A 25128-nucleotide genomic window follows, 5' to 3' on the forward strand; every position below is an offset into this window, starting at 1 on the left:
GTTGGGATCCCTGTCAGTTGGCTCCTGTGTCCCTCTGCTGGGCCCCCCTCACTGCGACTGGGAGGGAGGGGCAGTGGAGCTCCTGGCAGACTTCACAGTGTGCTGTGTGCCAGGCCCGGTCCTTGTCTCCAGCGCAGTGCTGCTCATTTGAGGCAGGGCTCAGCCCAGCAGCAGTGCCACACGGGCAGGGTCTTCCTGCTGTTACTGTGTGTGGGAGAGGGGACCAAACAAAGATGGTCATCTTGATCTAATCACCACCTTAATGCAAGCCGGCCAGCACCGCTGTTCCCCATGTAGTGACAATCACCTGAGCGTGTGCAGGAGGCCGGGCAGGAGGGCTGAGGCCTGGGGATCCATCCAGCCCTTGGAGGGCCGCCAGGCCCTGAGAAGGCCCCAAGCGAATTCGTGCTGCCAAAATGGATCTTCTGTGGCCCCGCCCCTGAGGGAGATCCCAGCGTGGGGGTCTTGGGGGTGTGTGTGAGGCACCCAGGCACAGGGAGGGGTGGTGGGACGCTTCCTGAGGCCAGGGCTGTGCGCTCAGGCCTGACGTGGCTACCCGTCTCCTCCAAGGCTGCACCTGTGTCTCTGGTCTCCCAACTTAAGCCACATTGGAACAAAGGAAGAGTGATGCCTAAGATGCAGCGAGAGCCCGTTGTGTACTAGGGCCTGTGTGATGCTGTGCATTTCCTTCCGCATTCTCTCAGTAGCCCCACGGGATGGGTACTGGTTAAGTCACTTGCCCAGCTAGTAAGGATGAATCAGCCGGTTGGTGTCTGTGCTCCTAACCCCTGTGGCTAACCTGCCTTCCTCAGTGTGCCAAGTTGTTGGAGGGGCCTTCGAGCCCTGACCTCTGTGCCGGGCAGGTGAGGCAGGCAGGGCTGGTGTGAGGAAAGTCATACCCTAGAGGACAGAACCAGGCTCTGCCCTGGCTGGACCTCCTCCTCCAGCCCAGCTTGGGCAGAGATCTTCCCAGCTGCACAGGGGCCGTGCCGTCCAGAGCAGTCCTGGGGAGGACGGCCATGTGTGGTCATGGCCCCCTGTCCTGCTCCTCAGGTCTCCTGGCCTTGGTGGTGCCCAGAGAGATGGCCTCCTCGTTCGTCTGTGCTCCACAGTGAGGGAGATGGTTCTGGACAGGTAGGAAGGTTGGGTTATTTTAATCCCTCCTATTTTTTCCAGCAAAGCCTGTGATTATTACATTAATCTTCCAGGCGAAGTTTTTACGACCGATCCCTCGCCGACTATGAGAAGTTTCTCCATCCATTACCAAGGCGGAAACAGACCCTGGTGGGGAGGAAAATATTTGTTATATCTTATCAGGCTGACACACAAGCTACCAACAATTACAGCAGCCCCATTTTTTGCCCTATTTCAGCTCTGTCGTGAAGAATTGTAATATTAACGTGAGGCGGGGTGGGGGCTGGTTGTAGGAAGTGGCTGTTTTTCCAGGCTCTGGGCCTGGGCTCTCTTGGGTGCCTCCCAGCAAGCCAGTTGGGTGGCTGAGGAGTGTTTGCGTGAACCCCAGCTCCCTGTTCCTGTGCTAATGGCCAGGAATGCGAGCGGGCCGGAGGGGCTCTTGAAAGATGGGTCCCTGGCCCTCGCTGGGGAGCCACCTTGGCTTCTCCTTCGTTTTCTCAGCCCTGGTGTCTTTTCACCACCACACCTCTTAGGTTACACCCCCTAGATTGGTTCTTAGAATATTTTGGTTTTTAGGATTAAACAGATGATGGTGACTTACTGGTTATTTTTCTAATAAAATGGAGCCGCACAGTGGTGGGGGGCACTCCCTGTTGGCCTCCATGTCTCAGACCCCAGCGAGCCTCTGCCAGGAAAGCAGCAGGTGCTGGGCACCCAACCCCGCATCTGGACCAGCCTGAGCAGCCCCTGCCCTGGAGGGATTCCAGGCAGAGGCGGCAGGTGGGAGAGGGGAGCAGAGGGGTCCAGGGGGCATGGCAGGCAGGGGCGCCATTTGGATTGTTTGGCCCTTGATCCCTCTGGTCCTAGAGCTTTGGTTTCCTCCTCTGTAGGATGGGGGCAGTCATATCACGTAGGTCTGTGTGCGGACTTGGTGGGGTGACATGTGGCTGCATCAGGCACTCGAGATACTATGATTCAGAGAAGAGTTCCCGATCCCTGTCCCTCTTGGAAGAAGCGAAGGTCACACTTTATCCAACAGGAGCTGGAAGCCGTTAGGCTCTGCCCTTCCCGATCCCAGAGGGCAGGCCCTGGCAAGGCCTGGAGGTCCCCTGTGGCTGGACGCTTCTGTTAAGCCCAGCAGGATAAGCCCCAGCTCAGGGCCCACAGGCTCTGGAGCAGAGGGGAGAGAACGGGCAGAGGCGTGGGCTTTTGCCTCCGCGTCCACCACATCCACGAATGATGTGCTGGGCCTCCCTGGGCCCCTGGCCCCCCATCCCCAGTGAGGCCCAGGCAGGGCTGGGCAACCAGAGGGGAGGAGTGGCTGCCCGCGTTGTCCCAGCCCAGCCCTCCCTTTGGTGTCTGGGAACAGGCCCACTGAGAGGTAGAACGGGGTCCACCCATCCAGTCGTCGTCTTGCCTCCTCCATTTATTGGGGATAGCAGGCCCCAGGGACAGGGTGCAGGGTGCCGGGGCGCGGGGAGGGCGGCCGCCGGGCTGGCTGTCGCCGGCTGGTCCTGTCGCCCTGGCCGTCACTCGCGGCAGGCGCAGTGATTAATGGCCGGGCCGCGCTGCCCGGGCCGCCGTCAGCGCGCGTCTGCGGCGATGGATTCGCTGTCAGGCTCCCGGCCCGCGCTGACCCCGGCCCGGCCGGCGCGATCAATGGGCGGCGCGCACTGCGGCTGGGCCGACGCGATAAGATGCGCCGATGGGCGCCCGCCGGCTGCCCGCTCGACACAGCCGTCGCCTAGTGATTAATGGGGATGCTGCGGTGCGGGGGGCGCGCGCAGGCGCGCGCGGGACCGCCGGTCCCAGGACACGCATGCGCGGCCCCGCACGAGGGTTGGGCAGGGGGACAGCTGTGAGACCTCCACCCGCGGGCCGCCAGCCTCGCCCACGGCCCGGCGTCTCTGAAAACCCCGGGTCTGGCCCGGTAGCCCGCACGCTCCCCCCGGCCCCGCGCGAGAGGGCGTACAGGCTCCGGACAGCTGCCGGCAGGCCGCAGGGAAGCAGTGTGAGCCAGTGCTTCGGGGGCGGACTGGAGGGCTTCCCCGAGGAGGTGACAGGGGCGAGCAGCTGCTGGGGTCGCGCCAGGCCCTCCTCCCTCTTTCCGGGGTCTCCGCAGCCTCCCCGCCGCGCGCCGCCCGCCCCGCCCCTCCTCAAGGGGGCGTGGGCAAGCCTGGCCAGGCCGGGGCCGGGCAGGGAGGGAGTGTGTGACCGAACGCGCACGTGGGAAGAGAGCAGTCAGGGAAAGCTTACTGAGCTGGGCTTTTAATTAAAAAAAAAAAAAAAAAAATATATATATATATATATGAACATGGATCAAAATGTAAAAAGTGCAAAGCGGTGTAGGTGAACAACCTCCTTCGCCCCCTGCCGTCAGCCACCCTATGCTTCCCAGCATTTATTAGGAGAAATTTCAAAGATAAGGAAAGTTGCAGGGCTCTGGAGCAGAGAGGAGAGAATGGGCAGAGGCCCGGGCTTTACTACGTATCCACGACTTAGCAATACGCTGAGTGAAACAAATCAGACACAGAAAGCCAGCTACCTGTGATCCCACTTATATGTGGAATCTAAAAAGCAAAACAAAAAAACCAAGCTCGCAGATACAGGGACAGGTCGGTAGTTGCCAGAGGCGGGAGGGAGGGGCTGGGTGAAATGGGTGAAGGGGTCAAATGGGTGAAGGTACAAACTTGCAGTTATAAAATAAATAAGTCCTGGGGATGTAGTGTAGAGCATGGTGATGATAGTGAATAACACTGTATTGCATATTTGAAAGTTGCCGAGAGAGGTCTTAAAAAGTTTTCACCACAAGGGGAAACAAATGTGTAACTGTGCGTGGTGTTGGATGTTAGTTAACTAGACTTACTGTGGTGGTCATTTTGCAGTATATACAAATGTTGAATCATGTTGTACACCTGAAACTAATATAATGTATGTCAATTATATCTCAATTTTCAAAAGGAAAAAGCAGTTGCAGGAACCTGTGAATACCCGTATCCCTGTCACCTGGGTGCTCTCCGTCTTCCCTCCATCCTTCAGTCCATTTTTATCCTGTCTTAAGCATTTCACAGTCAGTTGCAGACATCAGGCCACATCATGCTTATATGTACTTTTAATACTTCGGCATATGTACAGTTACCTAGAGTTGGATATTTGTTTGTTTTTTAAAAGGTTAAATGTGTACACAGCGAACTGCACTAACCCTAAGTGGACAATTCCATGAGTTTTGATAAATGAAACCCAGGTCGTGTCAAGCATGTTCCTGTCACCCCAGAAAGCTCCCTTAGGCCTCTGCCCAGTCAATCTCCAACACGCTAACCAGAGGCATCACTGTTCTGGTTTTTCCCACCACAGATCAGCTTTGCCTGCTCTGCAACATCATAAAAATGGGATCATAGCGTGTGGACATCTCTTTTGTGATTGGTTTCTTTCAACCGCCTTTGAATTGTGAGATCCCAGCCCTCGTGTCAGCAGTTGTGACGTCGGAGTGTGATGCTGTGTGGGGTAGTGCTGTTTGTTCGTCTTTTTGTACGAGTCTCTGGGTGGCATCCCATCTTATTTCTCTGGGGTAAATACCCAGGAGTGGAATAGCTGAGCATAGGATACATAGATGTTGAGTTTCATGAGAACTTGCTAGGCCTTTTCATGACGTACAGTCCATTTTTTATCCCTCCCCTGACTCTGCCTTTAAACACAAATAGCGTACATTGTTCTGCTTCTTGTCTTTTTTTTCCCCTCAACAGCACATCCTGGAGTTTCTTCTAACTCAGGATGTAAAGGATATTCTCCTAGTTCCTTTCCACAGAAAGGAGATGTTGTAATTTATTCTCTCCCCTTCTTACGGGCTTTTAGCTGTTTCTCTTCTTGAGCTGGGCTTTGCAGGATGAACAGGAGTTTGGCAGGCAGACAGACAGAGGGAAACTGCGGCAAGTCCCAGAGGCTTGGTGGGCACCACAGAACTCCAACTGTTAGGATGTGGCTTTCTGAGGGCGGACGCAGCTCTCGCCCTGTGTACCCCGGGACCTGCTGTGTGCCGGGTGAAAGGAACGGGTGACATGGACGTGTGCTGGCCACAGGCTCGGGGCAGGGTGATGGCACGCCCCAGAGGGTTTGGGGCAGGGGAGTGAGGGGGGGTACTGCCCAAGGGACAGTCCGTCTGGGGCTCTCCGGAACCAGGCACTGGTGCGTGTTGCAGTGTGCGCCGAGGCTTCTGCTGACCCTTGGACGTTGTCACACGCCCACCTCCTGGCTCTCGTGTCAGGAAGCCAGCCTCTAACCTGGGCCATGGGCTGACCCTTGGGTGGAGATGGGCAGCTCACCCGTTTCCCCTGCACGTGAGCTTGCTGAAGACTCAGCCTGGTGGGGACTCGGCCCAGGAAGGGCCTTCAGCAGGCAGGGGTGGGGTCAGCAGGTGGGGCCGGCGGTGGGACTGGAGTGGGGCTGGCTGACTGGAGTGGGGCGCGTTTCCCCGGGCCCCTCAGTCCTCATGCCAACGAGGCCCCTGGCAGAGGTGCCTGCAGGAGGGGCTGTGTGACCGTTGGCCGCAGTCTAGTTCCCGGGGCCTGGTTCTTCTCGGAAGCCGTGGGAGGATGAGCTCTCCTGTGGGCGGTGGCTGGTGCACGGCCCGCCCCACAGGAGAGGAGAGCTGCCCCACGGCTCCCAGCACAGAGGCCACAGGCGGGCAGTGAGGGCCGAGGGGCCGCCCATGTCACCTGAGCCACGCACGCGGCTGCTTGCATGGGCTCTGCGCGTGAGGTCCCTTGTCTCAGCCAAGCGCAGCAGTGCCTCCTAGCCTGGACTTGGAGGGCTGGAGGGCGCTGCGCTCACAGGACAGACATCGCCCCACTGTCCATTCCGGCGGGGGCTGGAATGGCCCACGCGCTCAGCACCAAACACCCGAGTGTGCAGCTGGCACCATCACCAGGACAAGGAAGCTTTCCAGGCACGTGCCTTTCTGAGGAGGGACTTCCATCAAGGGGGGCACCTGGGAACCCCGCACACCCCTGAAGGCACCCAAGGCCCCACCCTCCTCACTGGCCTCGGTACCACAGGAGAACTGAAAACCAAGAGAACACCACCAGGTGGCTTGTGAAAAGTTGGCTTTATTTGTCTCTTAGTCACCTTATCTCAGTTATGCCATTTTGGCGTCCACAGTGACAGTCCCCTGAAAGCTGGGGTCAGCCCCACCCCGCCCCCCGTGACCAGTGACTGCAGGGCAGGAGCCCGAGCCACGCAGTGGTCAGAGGCTGCAGCAGGGCTGCAGGGGCGTCAGGTCTCCGCTCGGGACTGGGTCGGACAAGGCCACGCGTGGTACGGTGGGAGCCCTGGCCTGGGGTCGATGGGCTGTGGGCCCATCTGGGCTCTGCCGCCAACTTGCCGGGTGGTGCTCGGCAAGTCTCTTCTTGTCCCTTGGTTGGCCTGTCTCCCGGGCAGCACAGCCAATGAGGTCTCAGAGCCCCTGTGGACTCAGGCGGGTGCCAAGCTGGCCACCTCGACTGGCTCTGTGCTTTGAAGGCCGCTGTGCACCGCTGCTGGTGGGGTCTGCTTTCTCCGCGGGGCAAGGAGAAGCCCTCAGGCTGCGGAGCTCACCTTTGCTGTCTCTGCAGCCAAGCGCTGCTGGTCCCCGAGAGGGGCCTCCCTAAACGCCTTAGGGAAGGTTCTAATTCCTAAGGTCTAGGTCACCTGTTATTGCAGTTTATCTTAGACATAGTTGTGAGTCTTTTCATATCAAACATGGGTGAAACTTGGCAAAAAAAAAAAGCTCTCTGACCCTGATTTCACCATAGATCTAGGGCCTGGGCCCTCGTCTCTGCTGGGCAGTTTTGGTGAAAGCAGAGATCAGAGCCATCTTGTCATTTACTTCGCTTGCGTTTGGTCCTAAGCACAGTAAAAATGTTCTAAAAAAATACCAGTGGAAAGTCTTCAGCCTAGAAGGTAGCGTCTGAGGCCAGCCACAGCGGAAGGGACACACCATGGAGAGCAAGTTCAGTGACAGCGGGAGGAACTGGACAGCCAGCACCTCAGGGTCCTCCGCATGATGTCCACTAGCTCGGCCAGGCTCGACTATGCAAAGCTGTGGCATCGTGGCCCGGCTCCACCACTGAAGAAAGAGACGGCACAGCCAGGTCAGCCAACAGGCACAGGCAGAAAGATGCACAGATGGGCCAGGGGTCTTCTGGAAAATTCGTCCCTTTCTTTTGGAAGAAGCTCTGTCCTAAAAAACAACTTTTAAAAGGGAAAACAATTGTGTCTTCCAGAGAAACCGTTTTAAGCCAGATGTTCCCGCCTGACCGTGAAGGGGACATGCCAGGGAGCAGCCCACACGCACCGGAAAACACATGACCTGCTCCCGGGTGCTCGCCCTCCTGCCACCTGAGACGGAGACATTTCAACAATGTTTGTGCTTCTAACCAACAAGACATTCCCTTCGAGGGGGAGCAGCTGAGACCACTGCAGCCGCCGACAGCACTGAGAGGTGCAAAGGTTAACACAAAAGTGACGTGGACACCGGGGACAGTCACTTCTGGCGGTCAGCTGGGTAAGACCTCGCTTCTACAGTTCTGTTGCCAATGCCAGAATGAAAAGCAAAATTGCAAATTGAAAAATTTCTAGCACTTTAGAAAGTGGAATGAAAGAATGGGAAATTCAAACAGGTTATTAAACCAAAGTCCTCAGGCCACAGCAGCACCCCCGAGACAGCGCCCACAGCGTGGCTTCCTTGTTCCCTTCTTGGCCATCGTGGTGCACGCCGCCTCTGCCTGGTCCAGGGGCCACGGCTCAGAACAGAAGGGCCCCCATGCTGCCGACCTCACTCTGCTCCTTGACGAAGATTTCAAAGTACTGGTAGATGATGGTAACCGCAAGCAGGATCCCGGTTCCAGACCCAATGGCACCCAGGAAGTCAGCCAGCACGGAGAGGGCCCCGATGCAAAGCCCACCGAAGGCCGCGGCCGTGGGGATGTACCTGGGGAGGGAGACGAGTCAGCCACGTGCTGCCAGCAGATCCCTCCAGCCTGGCCTCCCTCCCCCAGGCTACAGGAAGGGCCGGGCAGTTGACCTGTCTTACCTCTGAGTTAGGAACCGGACTCCTTTAGGGGTCACTCCGTGGCCCCCATAAAGTCTCGTCTACTCACACCTTAATGGTCTAGACTAAGGCTTGCTGTCCAGTAAGTGGCCACACGAGTCACATGTGGCTAGTGAAATGGGACCAGTCCAAAGCAGGTGTTGAAAACATCACACGAGATTTTGAAGACAGGAACATAAAATATCTCATTATGACTTTTCTTATGTCAATTTGAAATGAGAGTCTGGATATATTGGGTTAAATACAATGTATTCTTTTTTTTTTTTTTTTTTTTGCTATGTGGGCCTCTCACTGCCGTGGCCTGTCCCGTTGCGGAGCACAGGCTCCGGACGCGCAGGCTCAGCGGCCATGGCTCACGGGCCCAGCCGCTCCGCGGCATGTGGGATCTTCCCGGACCGGGGCACGAACCCGCGTCCCCTGCATCGGCAGGCGGACTCTCAACCACTGCGCCACCAGGGAAGCCCCAATGTATTCTTAAAATTAATTTCACCTGCTTCTTTTTGCTTTCTTTTTTATTAAGAGATAATGGACATATAACATTTTGTTCATTTTAGGCGTATCTTTTTACTTTTTTAACGTGGCTACCAGAATGCTTAAAATTTCACATGCATCTTGCATTATATTTCTACTGAACAGCACTATAAATTCTCTCAGCTTCAGAGAATTCTTAAGGGAATGAACAAAATTGCCCAGCATCTCTGATAGGGATCAGAAAATGATCTGGCATTTGCCATACTGACTTGCGGTTGAGGCGAGCGAGCTATGGTCCCCAGGACAGACCTGGTCCTGATTACAAAACCTGATCCTGTAAACAGACTTCTACAGGAAACCATTCACGTTCATCCAGCAATGGTGGAAGAAATGAGTTGAAATAAGTTGGCTTAAAAGTCTAAATAAGACACTCACTACGGCCAACCCAGCTGCCCAAGAGGCAGCCCCACTGTGAGGGGAGAGGCCTGCAGGCTGCGGTGCTCTCCTCACCCCCACCTTCCCCCAGCGGGTCACCAAGTGCCGGGGGCCTCTCCTGTGTCCCCAGGTTACTGCCCCACCTGGCCCCCAGCACCTCTGCCCAGACTCGCGATGTCCGCCCCGCCCCCCTACCCCGACCGGTGGGTCTCAGCCTCCAGCACTGACCTTCCGAATACTGAGCCCTCCCTGCGCTCTCTGCCAGCCTCCCTAGGCTCACCTGAACTCGGACACCCCGGCAGAAGCCTGACGCTGCCCGCCTCCTCCTGAAGGGCCCCCGCAGGACCTGCCTGCAGGACGCTGCCCACAGGAGGACGGTGAGGTCCCATGCGGTCAGCCGCCTCAGCAGCTGCCCCGCGGGCGGCCACCTGGACACACGCTCTGTCTCCCCCGGTGTGGCTGCCTCTGAGGAGAGGTGCCGCGTGCGCCCATGTGCTCTGTCCAGCATCGATGCGCCTTAGCAAGCTCATTGATGCTGGAAGGCCCGGGGAAATGTGTCAGCCGGCCAGCACTCACCGGTTGAGTTCGTGGACCATGGACGTCTCTCGGTGGCCCCTCATCACCATCTGCTGCTCCTTCAGCTGCTTTGCAACCTGCGTGATGCCCATCAAGGACAACGTTCAAGTTCAGACGTGGAGTTGAGGGCCAGGTAGACAGTTCACGGTGGTACCAGCCACAGACTCCCCTCCCCAGCACCCTAACAACAGTGGTGAAGGTAGCTTTAAAACTGCCACAAAGACGTCAGATGAGAAAGTCTAGTTTTAGTTTGGCTGCAGCTTCCCAGGCGAGCATGGATTCATTTACCCTGGGTTCCCTCCACGGCCACGAACGCTCTGGAACCGGCCCTAATGAGGACAAAGCGCTGCGTGCGTTCACAGGCCACCATCCCAGGAGCGGGGACAGGCCGAAAGCCCTGATGCCACTTGTAGGAGGGAAACGCCGGTCCCCAGCTGGCCCCCCCAAGAAGCGGTCGCGCACACTCACGTCTTTGGCAGAGGAGCCCGAGACTTCAATCCACGTCTTGGAGAAGAAGGCGCAGGAGCCCAGCATGAACACTATGTACACGACGGCGTGGACGGGGTCTTCCAAGACGGAGCCGAAAGACTCGGGAGGAGACAGGTAATAGCAAAGGCCGCCAACGGGATAGGCGCGTGCTGGGCCGCCAGAAGAAGTGTCCTGGGAGGATTTGCGAGAGCCTGTGAGTGCCGTTCCCCACCTCAGCAGCAGGGCAAAGACACTTCTCAGCAGGTGGGAAAGAACAGCTTTGCCCAAGTGCCCACAGTGCAGGCTTCTTACCAAAAAGAAACCTTCCCGTGAGCTTGTAATAGGCACAATTCGAAAGCATCTCTGGGCGAAACATCTGGCTTCTGAAGCCGCTGTACTTACCGACCAGGTGCCCAGCAGGCTGACCAGCAGGTTGCCACTGAAGCGGGCGGACAGCATCTGGGAGATGACGTAGAGGTTGGATACGAGGGCGGACTGCAGGATGATGGGGATGTTGGAGGTGTAGAAGAGCTTGATGGGGTAGGTGTTGTACTGGCCTCGGTAGCGGGCTGACTTGATGGGCAGGTCCACACGGAAGCCCTGAGAAGCCAACAGAGCCAAACACCCTCACTGCCTCAGTCCAGCCACGTGCCAGGCGTGCCCCCAGGGAGCTGCCCCAAGCGGCGGTGCCCAGGGCCTCACAGCCCCTCCCCAGCCAGCACTGCACTTGGAGGCACACCGACAGAAGGGTCCCGACAGGCTGGCTTAAAATGCCCCTGAGCACAGCACAGTGTTTCTGTCAGAAACAAACAAAGCCCACCACGTGACAGCCACATCTACGGGGAATACGCCGGAAGTTCCGACGGGCGCTCCAGCGCCCTCCCCGTGCCCCGACCCCGTGCCTCGACCGAGGCCAGACAGGGCCTCCACGCCCTTGCCTCACAGCCAGCACGGCCACCTTCAGGGTGTTCTTTGTCATTACAGAAAACCTAGGCTCTTCTACTTTCCCATGAACATAACCGCTCCCTCTGAAACCCCTGGAGAAGAGAAACGGTTTCCTTTATGTACTTTTTACAATCCCCCAGTGCCTAGAACAGAGTTCAGAATATAGAAGATTTAAAATAAAATCTTAACGATCCGACCCCAAGCCCGGGAAGAGTTAGCCTGTCATTCACCAGGCATCGGACTAACAGTCTTGGCTGAAGGAACAGATGCGTTCGGGCCTCAGCACGTGGTGGTATAAATACCTCTTCACAAGCATTAAACTGCTTTCTCAACTGCTTTCCCTTCTTTTCTTTTCAATAAATGTCAGGATACAAAGCGGCTGATCAGAGAATACAAAGACCAATCCAACTACAGAAAAGCAACGGGCAGTTCAGGTCTCTTATTCAGAAGCAAGTTACACAGACTCACAACGTGAAAGGTAAGAGGTCTCAGGAGGATGAGGATACTGCCTAAAAGCACCTACAAACTTTGGGCAAGACAGCAGTGAGGTCTTAGGCTTTGATTACTTTTCACTTCTCTTGAGCTATAAGACCTTGAAAAAAAATCTCTATTTGCTGACAGTCCCAACCCAAAGGAACGTTGTTTCAGAAACGTTATATCTGCCTCAACTGTGTTAGTTCAGCCAAGTGCCCGTGATGCCATGGAACCTGCTCCTTCAAATGCCATTTCATCATTTCAGTGCGGTACGATGGGTCACACTACCGCTGGCGTGTGGACGTGGGACACGCACGCCAAGGCCTTCTGAACCTTAAATGCAGACGTCAAAGCTCCCCGGGGTTGGATCTGAACGCACCTGGAAGTAGATGACCACAGCAAAGACAAAGATGGTGGCGATCAGATTCATGAGGTTGGGGAGATTCTGGCGGTAGAACGCCTCGCGAAGGGCTCGGACCTTGTCTGTGCGTGTGGCCAGCAGGTGGAACAGTGCAATGATGGCGCCCTCAAACTCCATTCCTGTTACAGGAGAAGGTAAAGGAACAAGCAACTCAATTTGGCTCTAAGCTTCCTAGTGGCCAAAACCGAGAGGAGATGGAATTAGTTCTGTGACTCACAGTGCCTGCTCCTATAACCACAGGGACACAGTGAGGGCTCTCAGCCCTCGTTTGTTTCTTCTGTAGAGATTTCAACCTGCAGAAATAGGCTATTCTGCCTCTATGAATTAACCGATCTTATTTCTTTGGCTTGTGAGTCAATGGCCACCAGACGTGTGGAACAATCAACTGCAAAGTCCTAAGAGCAGGGTCTGCTCACCTCCAGCCGAAGGGGTCCTGCCTGAGGAGGGGCTCAGAGCTGCCTAACCCACGTCCCTGGGGACTCCCGGGCAGCACAGCCCCCCAGCTCTGGGGTGTTGGCTGCCCGGACAAGGCGGGCTTGGGCTCTCTGCTCCTCACATCGACGGCCAAGCAGGAAGGACAACACGTGCGCCTACCACACAGCCGATCTCTAGCGGAGTTCACGCCCTACCACAAGAGGGTGCCCAGGGATGCAGGCCAGCAACAGAGCCAGGAAAACACGGCCAGGAAGCAGAGCGAGCTCGACAGAGGCCCAAGGAAAAGAGCAAGAACGGCCTTCTTTGGTCTGGGGACCTATTTTTAGTCTCACTAACGAGATTATGTGGTCTCTGCAGGTCAGGGCCTCTGTTTCCAGCATTCACTTCAAAGAAAAATCAAATGTGCGTGAATATTTCTCATGGGACTCTTTTGAGTGAATAACATATTTAGTTATGTTATATTTAGTAAGTCATACGTCCCTGAATGTTTAGAACTTTTCATTAAAAACATCCTCTGTAACAAGATTTCCTTGGCACTCTTTGTGGGCATTAAGATAGAATACGCACATTTGCCAAGCATCTACTGTGAGCCAGGCATCACACAATTTCATGTTATTTCTCATTGAATCCTGGCAACCAAGGGCACAGTCAGCATCTGAACCCGGCTCATGAGCACCAAAGTTCCCGCCTCTTTTACAAAGTTGCCCTTTACGTGACCAAGTGTTTTGGTTCAGTGATTTCATTTTTAGAAACTTATTCGAGAGCAACTGTCAAAACATGTAAAGATGAACATATGAGGATGTTTACCATCTCACTGCTGTAATAACAGCAAAGGCTGGAAACAACCTAGACGTCCACCAGAGGAAGGCGTGTTGAAAGAACCTGCTTCATCTTTGCAGTGAAATCCACGCTGAGCTCAGAAAAGTGAGGCAGGATAACGTACTCTGGCAGGGCGAACGTCTACGACATACTCTTAAGGTGAAAAATGCAAGTTACATACCATCATGAGCATAAACCTGTGTTTTAAAACACTTTACAGATGCACGGAGAAAAATCAGAAGAGATGTACCGATGGGACCCTGTCCCCAGGGTCTCACCTCGGCCGGTGTTGACAGTGGTGGGGCTGAACGCCTTCCACACGATGGTCTCGCAGATGTTTGTGGCAATGAAGAGGGAGATCCCAGAGCCCAGGCCGTACCCCTTTTGCAGAAGTTCATCCAAAAGCAGGACAATTAGGCCAGCAACAAAGAGCTGTGAATGTTAAAAAACAGAGGTAAGGAAACGCAGAGACGCACTGCTGCTCCCCACGGCGTGGTGCTGTCCCTCCCCAGGAACTGGCTTCTCTGCTGAGGGCCCTGAAGGCTGAGGGGACACTGGCTGGTGGAGGCTCCTCTGTGAATTCAGAAGGGCAAACACAGGGCTCGGGCTTCTTCTCAGAAAGAGTTCCTGTTACGCTCGATTCAGATCTGTTGTTTGGCAAGTGTGGGTGTGAGGGCGCCTCAGAAGGGGGTGCTGGCCTAACCTTACCTGTATGGTGATCAACAGGCAGATCCCAGCACCCATTTCAGAAGGGTCTCCGTACATCCCTGTCATCACATACACGATGGACTGGCCGATGGTAATGATCATGCCAAACACTAGAAATGAGAAGAAAACTGTTCTCAGGCTGGGCCACCACACGGTCGTAGCGGAAACACTTCCCAGGCACCAGCTCCGTGCCGGGCACTGGGAGAACAAAGGTGAAGACGACTGACCCTGCCTCCAAGGGGCTCGTCCAGGAAACACTCAACCACCGCACGGTCAGAGTGACAATAATACACAATAACTGAAATGTGTGCAACAAAAGCACGTGAGCTCTTTAATTCCACCTCCTCCTAAATTCACTTCCCTTCGGTGATGGGAGGAGGGAAAGAGTTGAAGCATGACAGACCTGCTTCTTATGACAGCTGCTGAAGACAACACTCAGAGGCACCCCAACCTGCAGCCCCCATGCTCAGGTCATCAGGTAGCTCGGGTTCTGGGAGAACCACTTGCCCAGGCCACCTGACAGGCTTGTGCTTCAGGTCTGAGTCCAGGGCACAGAACACTAGCTGGGATAAAGTAATCCCTTCCCAGTTTGTTTAACGTGTTAATTAAGGAAAGAACTCACAGTGCCACCAAATCACTTAGCCCACTTCTCCTGCCACAAAGCTCTCCTACAGGACGTTCTCTTTTTAGTAGATGGTCTTGTAGCCTGTATCATTCACTGCACTTCATTGTGATGCACAATGGAATCGACTCATGTTTACCGAGTCCACGATGCTAGATGGATCTCTTAGTATGGGACTGGGCTTCCATTTCGGCTTTTCTGCTTAGTTTGCCAAAAAAATAAAATTTTACTCCGAAGTGCCTGTCAAATATAGTCCCTATTTGACTTCTTAAGAAGTGCTCAATAAGACTGAATTCTTAAGGCAGAAAAAACAGCAGAGAAAAGCTAAAAAAATTGTCCAAGACCAAAGAGGAAACAGCTGATTTTTACTTCTGACAAATAACACATATATATATTTAAAAATCCTGATTTGTGTCTGAAACTGACAAGTTTAAATTAGATTACTCTTCCTTACTCAACTCTTTAACCTACTAACTTAAGATGTGTAAAACATGCTGGTATGGAAGAAAATATGACTGGGTAGGAAACTGCAAATATCACTTCCTAATTAATATATGTCAGTTCACAGTCAGGCTGAACTTGGTGAATTCTGATGACTGGTCATTGTTACCAGTGCCGCTTATTATTTACTACTGTGCAAGTATCACTATTATCCCCATTTTTTTTTTTTTTTGCGGTACACGGGCCTCTCACTGTTGTGGCCTCTCCCGTTGCAGAGCACAGGCTCCTGACGCGCAGGCTCAGCGGCCATGGCTCACGGGCCCAGCCGCTCCGCGTCATGTGGGATCTTCCCGGACCGGGGCACGAACCCGTGTCCCCTGCATCGGCAGGTGGACTCTCAACCACTGCGCCACCAGGGAAGCCCTATCCCCATTTTTATAGATGAAGAAACTGGGACATAAGAACTGTCATCTAACATTGCCCCAAAGTCACAGAGCTGGTAATTGGCAGAGCTAAGTTGAGAGGACCATCCTTCCCCTAAGGTGAATCCTTTTAAACTCCCAGAAAAAAGAAATACAACCCTTGCCAGGTAACTACTACATGCCAGGCACTCAATGATGTTTTACACACATTATTCAAATGAATTCTTCCAACAGCTCTGAAGGAGACATTATCTCCTTCTAAGTGCTAAGGAAACTGTGGCAGTGGAAGGCGACCTCCCTGGACCACGCAGCCTCGGGGCACGACACCTGTCCCCTGCCTTGTCCAGCGGCCCCAAATGCTCTCCGGCTAACACAGGCCACAGAGCCAGGCCAGGCAGGGCTGGCGGGCCACGGAGGTTACAACCCCCTCCCCCGAAAACCAAAAGGCCTTCTGATGCCCCAAACTTTGCAGCAAATTCAAATTCTCAACTACAGTCATCTGAACATCATTCAAAATCTCACTTACACTTTTGGGCTCCATTGAAGAGGGCTCGGTCTTTTGGGGTATCACCAACTTCAATTATTTTGGCGCCAGCCAAGAGCTGCATGATGAGGCCGGAGGTGACAATGGGAGAGATACCCAGCTCCATCAATGTGCCTTAAGGAAAGGGGGAGGCAAAGTACAACCGAAGTTAGCATGGAGAAGCAAGACATTATTAAGAAAATGAATGAGCGAAACTGGACTGTGTGCCCCTGATACAAACCCAGTGTTTCAGTTTGCCAGCAGTATTTAATCCAGAGAATAACCCCCCAATATCAGCAATCAGAGGGTAATTCAATTCATTCTGTTCAGTCTGCCCGGTAACATCTTATTCTGTTTAGGGAATCACATGGCATTTAAACTGATCGCTGCATTTAAATTCGCCGTAAACAGATTCATGCTGTTGTACAGAGATAAGAAAGGTTCGTCTCTTCATCAGTTAATAAAAAAGGATAACACTCAAATAATTTCCAGAGTCTGGAAAGGAGGCCAGTACAATTCTATCTAGTTGTGAATAAACCTCTATTTCCATTATGCTAAAATGGGCTATACTTCCAACTGATTTGGAACTTAATTTGAAACGTATTTTAAAAATGAGTTAATCAAAAGCAGTTATCAGCATAAGCATTCAAAATCCCGCCTCACCCCAAGGAAGTAACTGGTTGGAGTATACAATACACTGTTATATATTTATTTTTTTTGCACATGTATATGTAACCTGTAGATATGGAAGAGACGCAGCTGAGAAACAAATTACATATTCTAAAGAACGTTATCAAAACAGGAGACAGGTAGAAATGTCATCATTTCAGCGGTTTAAAAAGCATTCTGGTTTTTCCATGTTTTAAGAAATTCTCTATGATGTAGACTTATCTTGCTGTTACAGGTTTTGTACTGCATTCAGAGCAATTCTGAATAGGACGACGTGCCTGGGTGCTGAAGCTGGCTTTTACTAAGGCTGTGTTTCAGCACAGCACGCTCTGAACCCTTTGTAAAGCCAAGGCCTGTACTTTAACTGAAGGAGGCCAGTGAAGCCCACACCGTACAGGGGATGCAGAGGGCCAGTCCTACCTCTGTTAGAGGCGAGGATCACTCTCATCCAATAGAAAGGGTCGGCTGAGTCTGAAGACATGATTCCAAACAGAGGGATCTGGAAACAAGCAGAGAGCAGCCTGCACACTTGTCTCCGGCCCCTCACACCCCCACCCCGACACTGGAACACCACACGCGCGCTCACCTGGCAGCACACCAAGAAGATGAAGAGGGTGATGGCGGTCCATAACACTTTCTCCTTAAACTGAATCTACAGAAAAACAGAGCCAATTAAGGCAACAAGTTATCTTCATAAGTAAATTAACAGAAACAGCCTCTGATCAGACCCCTTCCTCTGCTCACCAGAGGAGCCCTCAACACTCCAAACCACGCACCAAGCGTAAGTACATGTATTGCGTGCTTTCTACGCACAAGGCACAGATGCAGAGACCTTCATGTGCATCATCTCATTTAATCCTCACACCACGGAACATTATCTTATTATTTTCCAACAAGAAAACTGAATCTTAGAAAAGCTAAGTAATTTGTCCCAAATCCCACAGCTGTAATGGGTTTGACTCCAAAGCCTGTGCTCTTAACCATCAGCATGAACAGTTTAGGATCAGACCCAAGATCAAAGAATGTTGCAATAGAAAGGGATTCCCAAATCACACCCCCCTTTACAACACATGAGCAATGACTTCTCATTTGAAAAGGTTTTGTACCTGACAAAATCTTGTTATTCTGGAGTCAACTAATTTGCAATCTGTGATTGTTTCTTTGTGTATTCTCCATGGATTTAGGGTAAAAGAATGTAATAAACACTAGAAGAGTGAAAGAGAGCTGCGTGTTCAACCTACTCACTAACTACTACTAGCATCTGTTTAACTTTAGGATAGGTGACCATTCAGAGTCATCTTATGGATGACCAATGAGCATCATTAGGGAAGTTGAGACCGCCTGCCCAAGGCTCCTCTGCTCTAAAACCTAAGTGTCTTCACTAGCACCTGCTGCCTGCACAGCAAGAATGGCTTTAAAGGGCTTAAAAAACCACACAGCAATTATTGTGTGGACTAAGGATCTTAACATGGAAATACCTTGTGAGCGACGGTACTAAATGGACAAAATCGTGTTCTTAAAAAACACTCTTTTAAGCTGCAATCTGAATGAGCATGGAGTCGAAGTCCTGGCCCTCTGGTCAGCATGGGGCCGCAGTGCCTCCATGTTGACCACTGTAGACAGGCCTCAACAAGACAAGCACACAAAGGCGCAGATACTCCACGCGAAGTTGGGGTGAATTCACAGAACTCGTCCTCTGGTCATCTGATCCCACCAGGAAATCAGGAGGCCAAGGAGGGCAACACCACGTCAGGCTGACCAGTAACACAACAAACTTGTATGGAAATGACTCTTTATGGGAAAAGAGTGGACAATTTTTACAAGACTCCTCATTTTTAAATAACCAAGTCTCCTCTCCTGGATGCAGCCAAATTCAACAGCAAAACATCCAAAACTGTTTATCCAAGTCTTGTCACTCTACCTCTTACCAGCCCGCCATCCACCCCCATCTCCTAGGCCAGTCCCATAGTTCACTCTCGACGGCAGAAGCCCCTCCACCGCTCTCACCCTCTACCCCACCCCAGAGCAGTTTTCTAATCTGTCCGGCTCCTAGGGCTCCCACTGCTCCCCACCCATCCTTTCCAGTCTATCAACAGTGAAGCACATCTAACACCCCCCGCCCCACCTCAACTGGTTTTCTCTGCCTTAGCGCACACTATATTTCTTACCCTAGAATTCCTTTCCCTTCCTTCAAGGACACTTCTATTCCTCCTTCAAGGCCGCCATCAGACATCATGTCTTCCAGGGTTAATCCCTTCTGGAGCCACTGCTGTACCCTGCACATCCTGCCACTGCTTCATGCACCACACTCAGTTACAAGGCCAAGGTCACACAGCTATCAAGAGGCTGTGTGAAGGGTCGGTGGGTCCCAGGCGCGCCTGCCTCCAGAGCCCCGCCATTTCTACCACACTGAGGGCACACACACACACAACTTTGCATATTAGCCCGTCAAAGGCAGCACGTATGTGGTGCAGATGCAAAGAACGTGAGGACAGAAACGTATTCCTATTAATTCTCTGTAAGAACCCAATGAAACTTTTCTTCATGGTTTCATAGACTGACTTACACTGGCAACACTGTCTCGGCCTGAAACTGTGCAGCAGCGGAAATTCTGATAAAGATTCAACACAGCTCTACATCTCTACCTTTCCATGTTTTAATGCACCTGCTGTAAAAGCAGGGGTCACAAAATGCCCTTTTTCTCAGCAAGGTGACGGCCCACGGAAAAGGCACAAACTCGACCGTACAGAGTAAAGTGACTGCTCTGAGCTCCTGGTAGCAGCTGGATCCAAAAAGCATCTCCTAGAAGAAGGACCCGCCCACGATCAGCTTCTGCGGGAGCTGCAGCGGGAAGGGGGCGCCCAACCTGAGTACCTGAGGCTCTCGAGGCGTTACTCACTCAGGCCGGGATCCACCTCGGGACAGAGCAAACCCGAGGCTCTGCCCGCCCGAGTAACTTCCACGGAGGATGCTCCAATCGAAGCTCGGCGGCTCGGTGGAGGCTCCCACCAAGCAGGCCACCCGGACCACTCTCGGGGGAAGGAAGCGTCCACTCGGCGTGTTGGGGCCACTTTAACGGGGTGCAGGCAGTTTCCCCAATCCTTCCCCGGACTCACCTTCCGCTCCGGCTTCTGAATTTCGGGCAGGATGACACAGAAGGGCTTGATGACTTCCAGAAACTTGACTTTGGGGGGAAGAGACAAGAGTAAAGTTAGGGCTAGAGGACGCCGCGCCGCCCCGGGAAGCCGTCCGCGGGGCCAGGTGGGGCAGGGGCGCGCGCCGGGTGGGCTTCACGGCCGGAGGAGCGAGGTCCCGCCCGCGCCGGCCGCGTCCGGGCTGCCCCGAGGGACTCACTCGCCATGGCGGCGGCTGCTCGGCTCCGGGTCGGGCTCCAGCTCCGGCTCCGCTACTCTCCGACCGCGGCTCCGAGGCCGCCCGTCCCGCTCTGGAGCGCCGCGCCTCGCCGAGAGACACGTCAGTGCTAGCGCCCCGGCGGCCGCTTCCGCTTCCGCTTCCTGCCACGCGCTTCAGCCGCGCGCGCCGCCCACGCCTAGACCACAACTCCCGGCCTGCAGCGGGGCCGCGCGGCCTGTCGGAGGGAGGGCCGGAGAAGCGGGGCGGGGCAGGGCGGGAGGGGCGCGGGGCACGCCGGGACGGGGTTATGCGCCTGCGCAGACTGAACCGCGAGCGCAGGGCGGGGAAGCTGAGTGGGACGCAGGCTTCACCCAGTTCATTTCACGGCACCGGTAACTTGTTGCGCAGGTGTAGACAGTGAGCGCCTTGGGACCGGCCTGTCCCGGCGCCACCTCGGTGCCCGGAGCCCAGCAGGTGCGCGGCGCGGGGCCGACGGACACCCCTTTGTGGGGTCCTTGAGCGAACCTGGGGCCGGTCGGGGCGCTGGCCCCGTCGACAGGGGGAGGGGATGAGGTCGTGGTCAGGAGGCCCGGGGAGTCCAGGGAGGCCTCCCGGAGGAGACGTCCCGGGGGAGGAACTGTTGCGAGCACGGCAGGCGCTGTGCCTGCCCGAGATCTCTGGGGAGAGGATTCCTGCTTGGCTGGAGCCGGGGCTGTGTGAAGGGGAGGGATAAGACTTAACGTTCTTGGGGCCGGTGGGTGGGGCGAGGGGTGCCAGACGGGGCTTTTGAAGTTTATTTCCGAGGCACGTGTGATCACGGGTCGCACGTGATAGGTAATCTACGGGAAGAGACCTCGTGCTGTCAGCATCTAGAGGAGGTGGGCGCCGCTGCCTGGGGTTAGGGGAGGTTCGTGGAGCGCAGTCTGGAGCTGTACCAGTCGGAGTTGGAGATGCCGATGTGGCCAGATGCTTTGTGCAGTATTAATTTAGGGATTGCTGTTTCTGTTTTTCCTTTCCCTCCCATTTCTAGCAGGTAGCCAGGATTTGTAAATCTTTGCCTCAGGATTTTTTCTAAGACGGGAAGTCCTTTTGTGCAAACCTAACCTATGGGTGGAAAATTCAAATGACTGCAGGAGGCGGGCATGAACTTCAGTGAAGTGACCCAGGTGTGGCATCGCTGGATATGTATTCCTCACATAAAAAGAAAGTAAGCACGACTACTGTCACAGGGCTGCTTCTGAGATGCAGCCCCATCTTGCCATCCAGGACCCGTTCTTAATCTCTTCTGGAGTTTTGACCAGAAGCTGAAACTGGCAGCCCTTGGACTCAATTCAGCAGGTAGATCAGAGCTGATGTTTAGCCCATATGCACCTTGCACGATACTGATGGTGAAAATATTGAAATGCTTCATGGTAAATAGTATCATAGTAACTGTACAGTTACAATTAGCTAATGTAAATTTTCATATAAACTCGGGTTTGTACTGACAGTCTCAGGACGTTAGTACCATAGAAAAAGGGCCTTCTGTTGTAGCCACATCTGAGGAACATCTTGTGTCACTGAAGTGACGGTGGCTAAGCTGCATGTGTTAAAACAAATTGCTTTAGGAGAATCACTAAAAATAACTTAGTTAGCATAGTGTAATTCTTTTGAATTACAGTAGCAGGCGTGCAGTGTATTTATACTTATACACTTAAGATTTTATTATAAATATTGAGAACAAATACTAAAGTGAAGAGGCAACAAAATCTGGATAAATTTTTAATAGTTTCATATATAATAAATGTGAGTCTTGTTAATCTGCAAAACAAGGAATTACAGTAGTAGTGAGTCCCAGCCTGGAACTTGTTCTGATACTGTGCAAGAATCTGCACAAAATAAAACTTGTATTAAATACATTTTATTACATAAAATCTGTATTTCTGGAGTGAGAAATGACGATTTTTTTCAACCAGGAATTTGTGTTAGTGCTAATGACAAATTTTTGGCTATAAATAGTGCTCAAAAGTTATGTGTTAAAAGATCAAAGTGCTGGGCTTCCCTGGTGGCGCAGTGGTTGAGAGTCCGCCTGCCGATGCAGGGGACACGGGTTCGTGCCCCAGTCCGGGAAGATCCCACATGCCGCGGAGCGGCTGGGCCCGTGAGCCATGGCCGCTGAGCCTGCGCGTCCGGAGCCTGTGCTCCGCAACGGGAGAGGCCACAGTGGTGAGAGGCCCGCGTACCGCAACAAAAAAAAAAAAAAAAAAAAAAAAAAAAAAAAAAGAGCGAAGTGCTAAACATGTATATTTCATCAGGATGCTGTTAAAACGTATGGTTCAAGTGAAAAAAAAATTTGTGGTCATTAATGAGGAAGAAATATAAAATATAATCAGTTTCATATATTAAACATTTGGAAACTTAAAACTCCCAAAATGTCATCATAGTGAGGATAAAGCAGTCAAAAAGATACAGAGGAACTGTCGAAATTTTTAGCACTGTATAATTGAGCATTTCCATAAAAATATTTAATAGAACTTCTAAAGGAATTGTATTGATATGGGGGTGGGTACTATGGACTAACTTGTTACAAAACAGATGTATCTAATGAGAAAACTTTTTGGAAAACAAAGCAGTGCATTTTAAATCATCTTCAAGGAAGTTTCATTTGCTTCACATAAAAGTGTTTTAATAGTTTGCTTAAAATGCAAATTTCAGTATTTTGAAGATAATGGTTTTTGTTGATCTTATGACACTGGGAGCTGCATTTAATACAGTGTATTGAGGTTTGTTGGTGGGAAATATATATATATACAATGGAAAGATACTTTTGTAAAAATATCATTGCAATATTTTACAACTTTGAAAAGGTCATCGGATTTTGTACAAAAAGTGCCAGTGTAATAATGGTAGGAAGAGTCTGGAGTTTCAGCCAAAAGTTTAGAAAAAAATTTGGATATTTTAATTTGTCACTAAGTGATCAAATTTAATTTTGGATAAAGCAATACAAGATTTAAGTTAAGTAATTCTCATGTTTTTCTCAATAAATTGTATTTCTTACCATGCATCAGATAAATATCAGGAAGAACTGCAAATTAAGTACTGGAAATTGCACCTTGATGGACAGCTTGAAGTGCGAGAGCAGCAGAAGCAGTTTGGAAATCAGGAAGTTCTGTGTGTTCACTGTGATAGAAGCTGAAGTGCAGAGTTAGCCATCGAAGAATATAACTTTAAGAGTGTTTGTTGGCTTTAATAAAAGATGTTTTAATGGAAATATCAATATTTTAGCTTTATGAGGAAAATGTCATAATTATTAGAGCTGACATTATTTCAGTGGACTCTGGAATGATTGAACATTATCTGTAACGTAATGTTCAATCGTAATGTAATGATTGAACAATACTTGTAAATTACTGTAGTCTGGTTAGGCTTCTATAACAGAACACCACAGACTGGGTGACTTCCAAACAACAGAAATTTATTTCTCATAGTTCTGGAGGCTGGGAGGTCAGGGCGCCAGCACGCCTGGGTTGTGGTGAGAGCCCTCTTGTACGTTGCAGACTGCCCACCCCTTGTGGCAGACTGCTGCAGAGCAGAGGAAGCAAGCTCTCTTGGGACTCTTACAAGGGCTCTAAATCCTCATGACTTCCACTCTTATAACCTCATCTAACCCTAATTACCTCCCAAAGGCCCTGCCTCCTAAAATCATCACATTGTGGGGGTAGGGGGGTAAGCCTTTATAACGTGAATTTTGGAGAGACACAACATTTGTTTATGTTTGCATAACATAAACAAGTAAAGGAAACTTTGAAACGGAAGATACAGATATGAAAAGAAAATAGGTACACTGAAACAAAATGAAGTATCAATTCCAAGAGAAAAACTATTGGATTGTCTAATCAATAATACAAAAAGGGTTTTGATGGAAAAATGAATGAACTTTTCAATTGAATCCTGAGATTTGGCTAACTGGTTTGTGAAGCTCCATGGATTGAGGTTGAATACAGTAGCAAATTCATGAAGTGATTTTTGTGACTTAGTTATAATAGAAATATTGAATATATAAAAGTCTCAGACTGTTTGACTTGCCTGGAGGTTCTCTGGAAGACCCCACTTGCAAAGCTGTCTTTATTTGACCTGACTTGGAGCTCAGAGTTCATCCAGTGCAAAAAGTCTTCTCCCCAGGGCATTTCTCAAAAACATGTAGAGGCAGTTGTTTAACTTCACAGCTGCCTGAGGCAGTGAATAATGCTTAGGACAAACAACAGGCTAGCCAAAAAGCTGAAAGGGAAAAACTGGGGAATGGGCATCCAGGGCAGCTTTGAGAAGCCCCAAAACATCCTGCTCTTCTAGAACGCCACACGCACAGGTAGAGGAGTCACGTGCCCAAGGCTGTGACATGCTCGGGAAAGCCCTGGGAAGGCCCTGAGCTCTCACTGGGCCAACCTCCAGGCTCCCCACGGCAGGAAGTGAAGGCTTAGGCAGAGTTGTCCAGTGCTGGGCCCCTCAGCACACACTGGGAGGCTTGCTGGGCCTAGAGGCTTAGGAAATGCCTGTCTTATCACTAGCTGACCACTAAGCTATCTCTGCAGAGACTTCAGTGGTCACATGTGCCTTTACAGAATCAGTTCAGATAAATCATGAAACGAACAGCAACAAAAATAAAAGGAAACCTTGGGGAGGGGAGAGAATCTGATTTCCAGAGTTGTTACATTATATTGCTTAGAATACCCAGTTTTCAACAAAATATTTTGAAACATGCAAAAAAAGAAAAAGAAAAGAGAATATGGTCCATACACAGGAAACAAAAGCAATCCATAGAAACTGTTCCTAAGGATGTGCAGACGTTGGACTTACTAGACAGAGACTTTAAGTCAGCTGTTTTAATTAAGCACAGAGTTAAAGTAAAGCATGTCTAGAGAATTAAAGTGTGAGAACACTGTCTCACCAAATAGAGAATATCAATAAAGATAAATTAATAAACAGGAATTTGGGAGTAAAATATAATGAGTGGAAAATTCACTAGAGGGCTCAACAGCAGATTTCACTAGGCAGGGGAAAGAATCAGACCTTCAGGATCAATTGAGCTTACCTAGAGGAAAAGAAAAGAGAGCAAACAACGCAAAGCAAACAGGAAGTATATGACAATTG

General features: G+C 51.6%; 2 protein-coding genes and 1 long non-coding RNA gene across 5 annotated transcripts in view; 2 read left to right on the top strand and 1 right to left on the bottom strand.

Moving 5' to 3' along the window:
- The window catches only part of RUVBL1 (RuvB like AAA ATPase 1), a 49062-nt gene extending 36111 nt beyond the window's left edge, over positions 1–12951 (top strand). The window contains exons 12-13 of one of the 3 annotated variants that reach the window (XR_012323956.1): positions 11481–11591; positions 11853–12951. The gene's annotated coding sequence lies outside the window, so the exon portion shown is untranslated. Of the gene's footprint in view, positions 1–4488; positions 6987–11480 lie in introns of those variants that run through there. The other 2 variants (XM_033865543.2, XM_073787781.1) reach the window with 2 other exon arrangements.
- Positions 6217–20154, bottom strand: SEC61A1 (SEC61 translocon subunit alpha 1). Its single transcript, XM_019947306.3, has 12 exons — positions 20002–20154; positions 19764–19831; positions 17234–17299; positions 17068–17146; positions 15982–16113; positions 13971–14080; positions 13541–13694; positions 11967–12127; positions 10571–10768; positions 10169–10360; positions 9701–9777; positions 6217–8098 (listed from the first exon to the last, which is right to left on the bottom strand). The coding sequence occupies exons 1-12, from the start codon at positions 20006–20008 to the stop codon at positions 7912–7914; spliced, it is 1431 nt and encodes a 476-aa protein (XP_019802865.1). The 5' UTR covers positions 20009–20154; the 3' UTR covers positions 6217–7911.
- A 162-nt stretch (positions 20155–20316) lies between these two features.
- Positions 20317–23251, top strand: LOC109552113 (uncharacterized). Its single transcript, XR_002178864.3, has 3 exons — positions 20317–20475; positions 21035–21208; positions 23049–23251. It is a non-coding gene; the product is annotated as an uncharacterized lncRNA (long non-coding RNA).
- Positions 23252–25128: the final 1877 nt, after the last annotated feature.

This window comes from Tursiops truncatus, chromosome 10 (genome assembly GCF_011762595.2).
Source record: "Tursiops truncatus isolate mTurTru1 chromosome 10, mTurTru1.mat.Y, whole genome shotgun sequence".
Lineage (NCBI taxonomy): Eukaryota > Metazoa > Chordata > Mammalia > Artiodactyla > Delphinidae > Tursiops > Tursiops truncatus.

Bases quoted from the DNA above. Each gene is read 5' to 3' on its own strand.
- SEC61A1 (XM_019947306.3), bottom strand. The intron at 14,081-15,981 runs GTAAGTGAGATT...TCTCATTTCTAG, and splicing joins CTTCAATGGAGCCCAAAAGT to TGTTTGGCATGATCATTACC. The intron at 13,695-13,970 runs GTAAGGTTAGGC...TAACATTCACAG, and splicing joins GCCTGTTGATCACCATACAG to CTCTTTGTTGCTGGCCTAAT.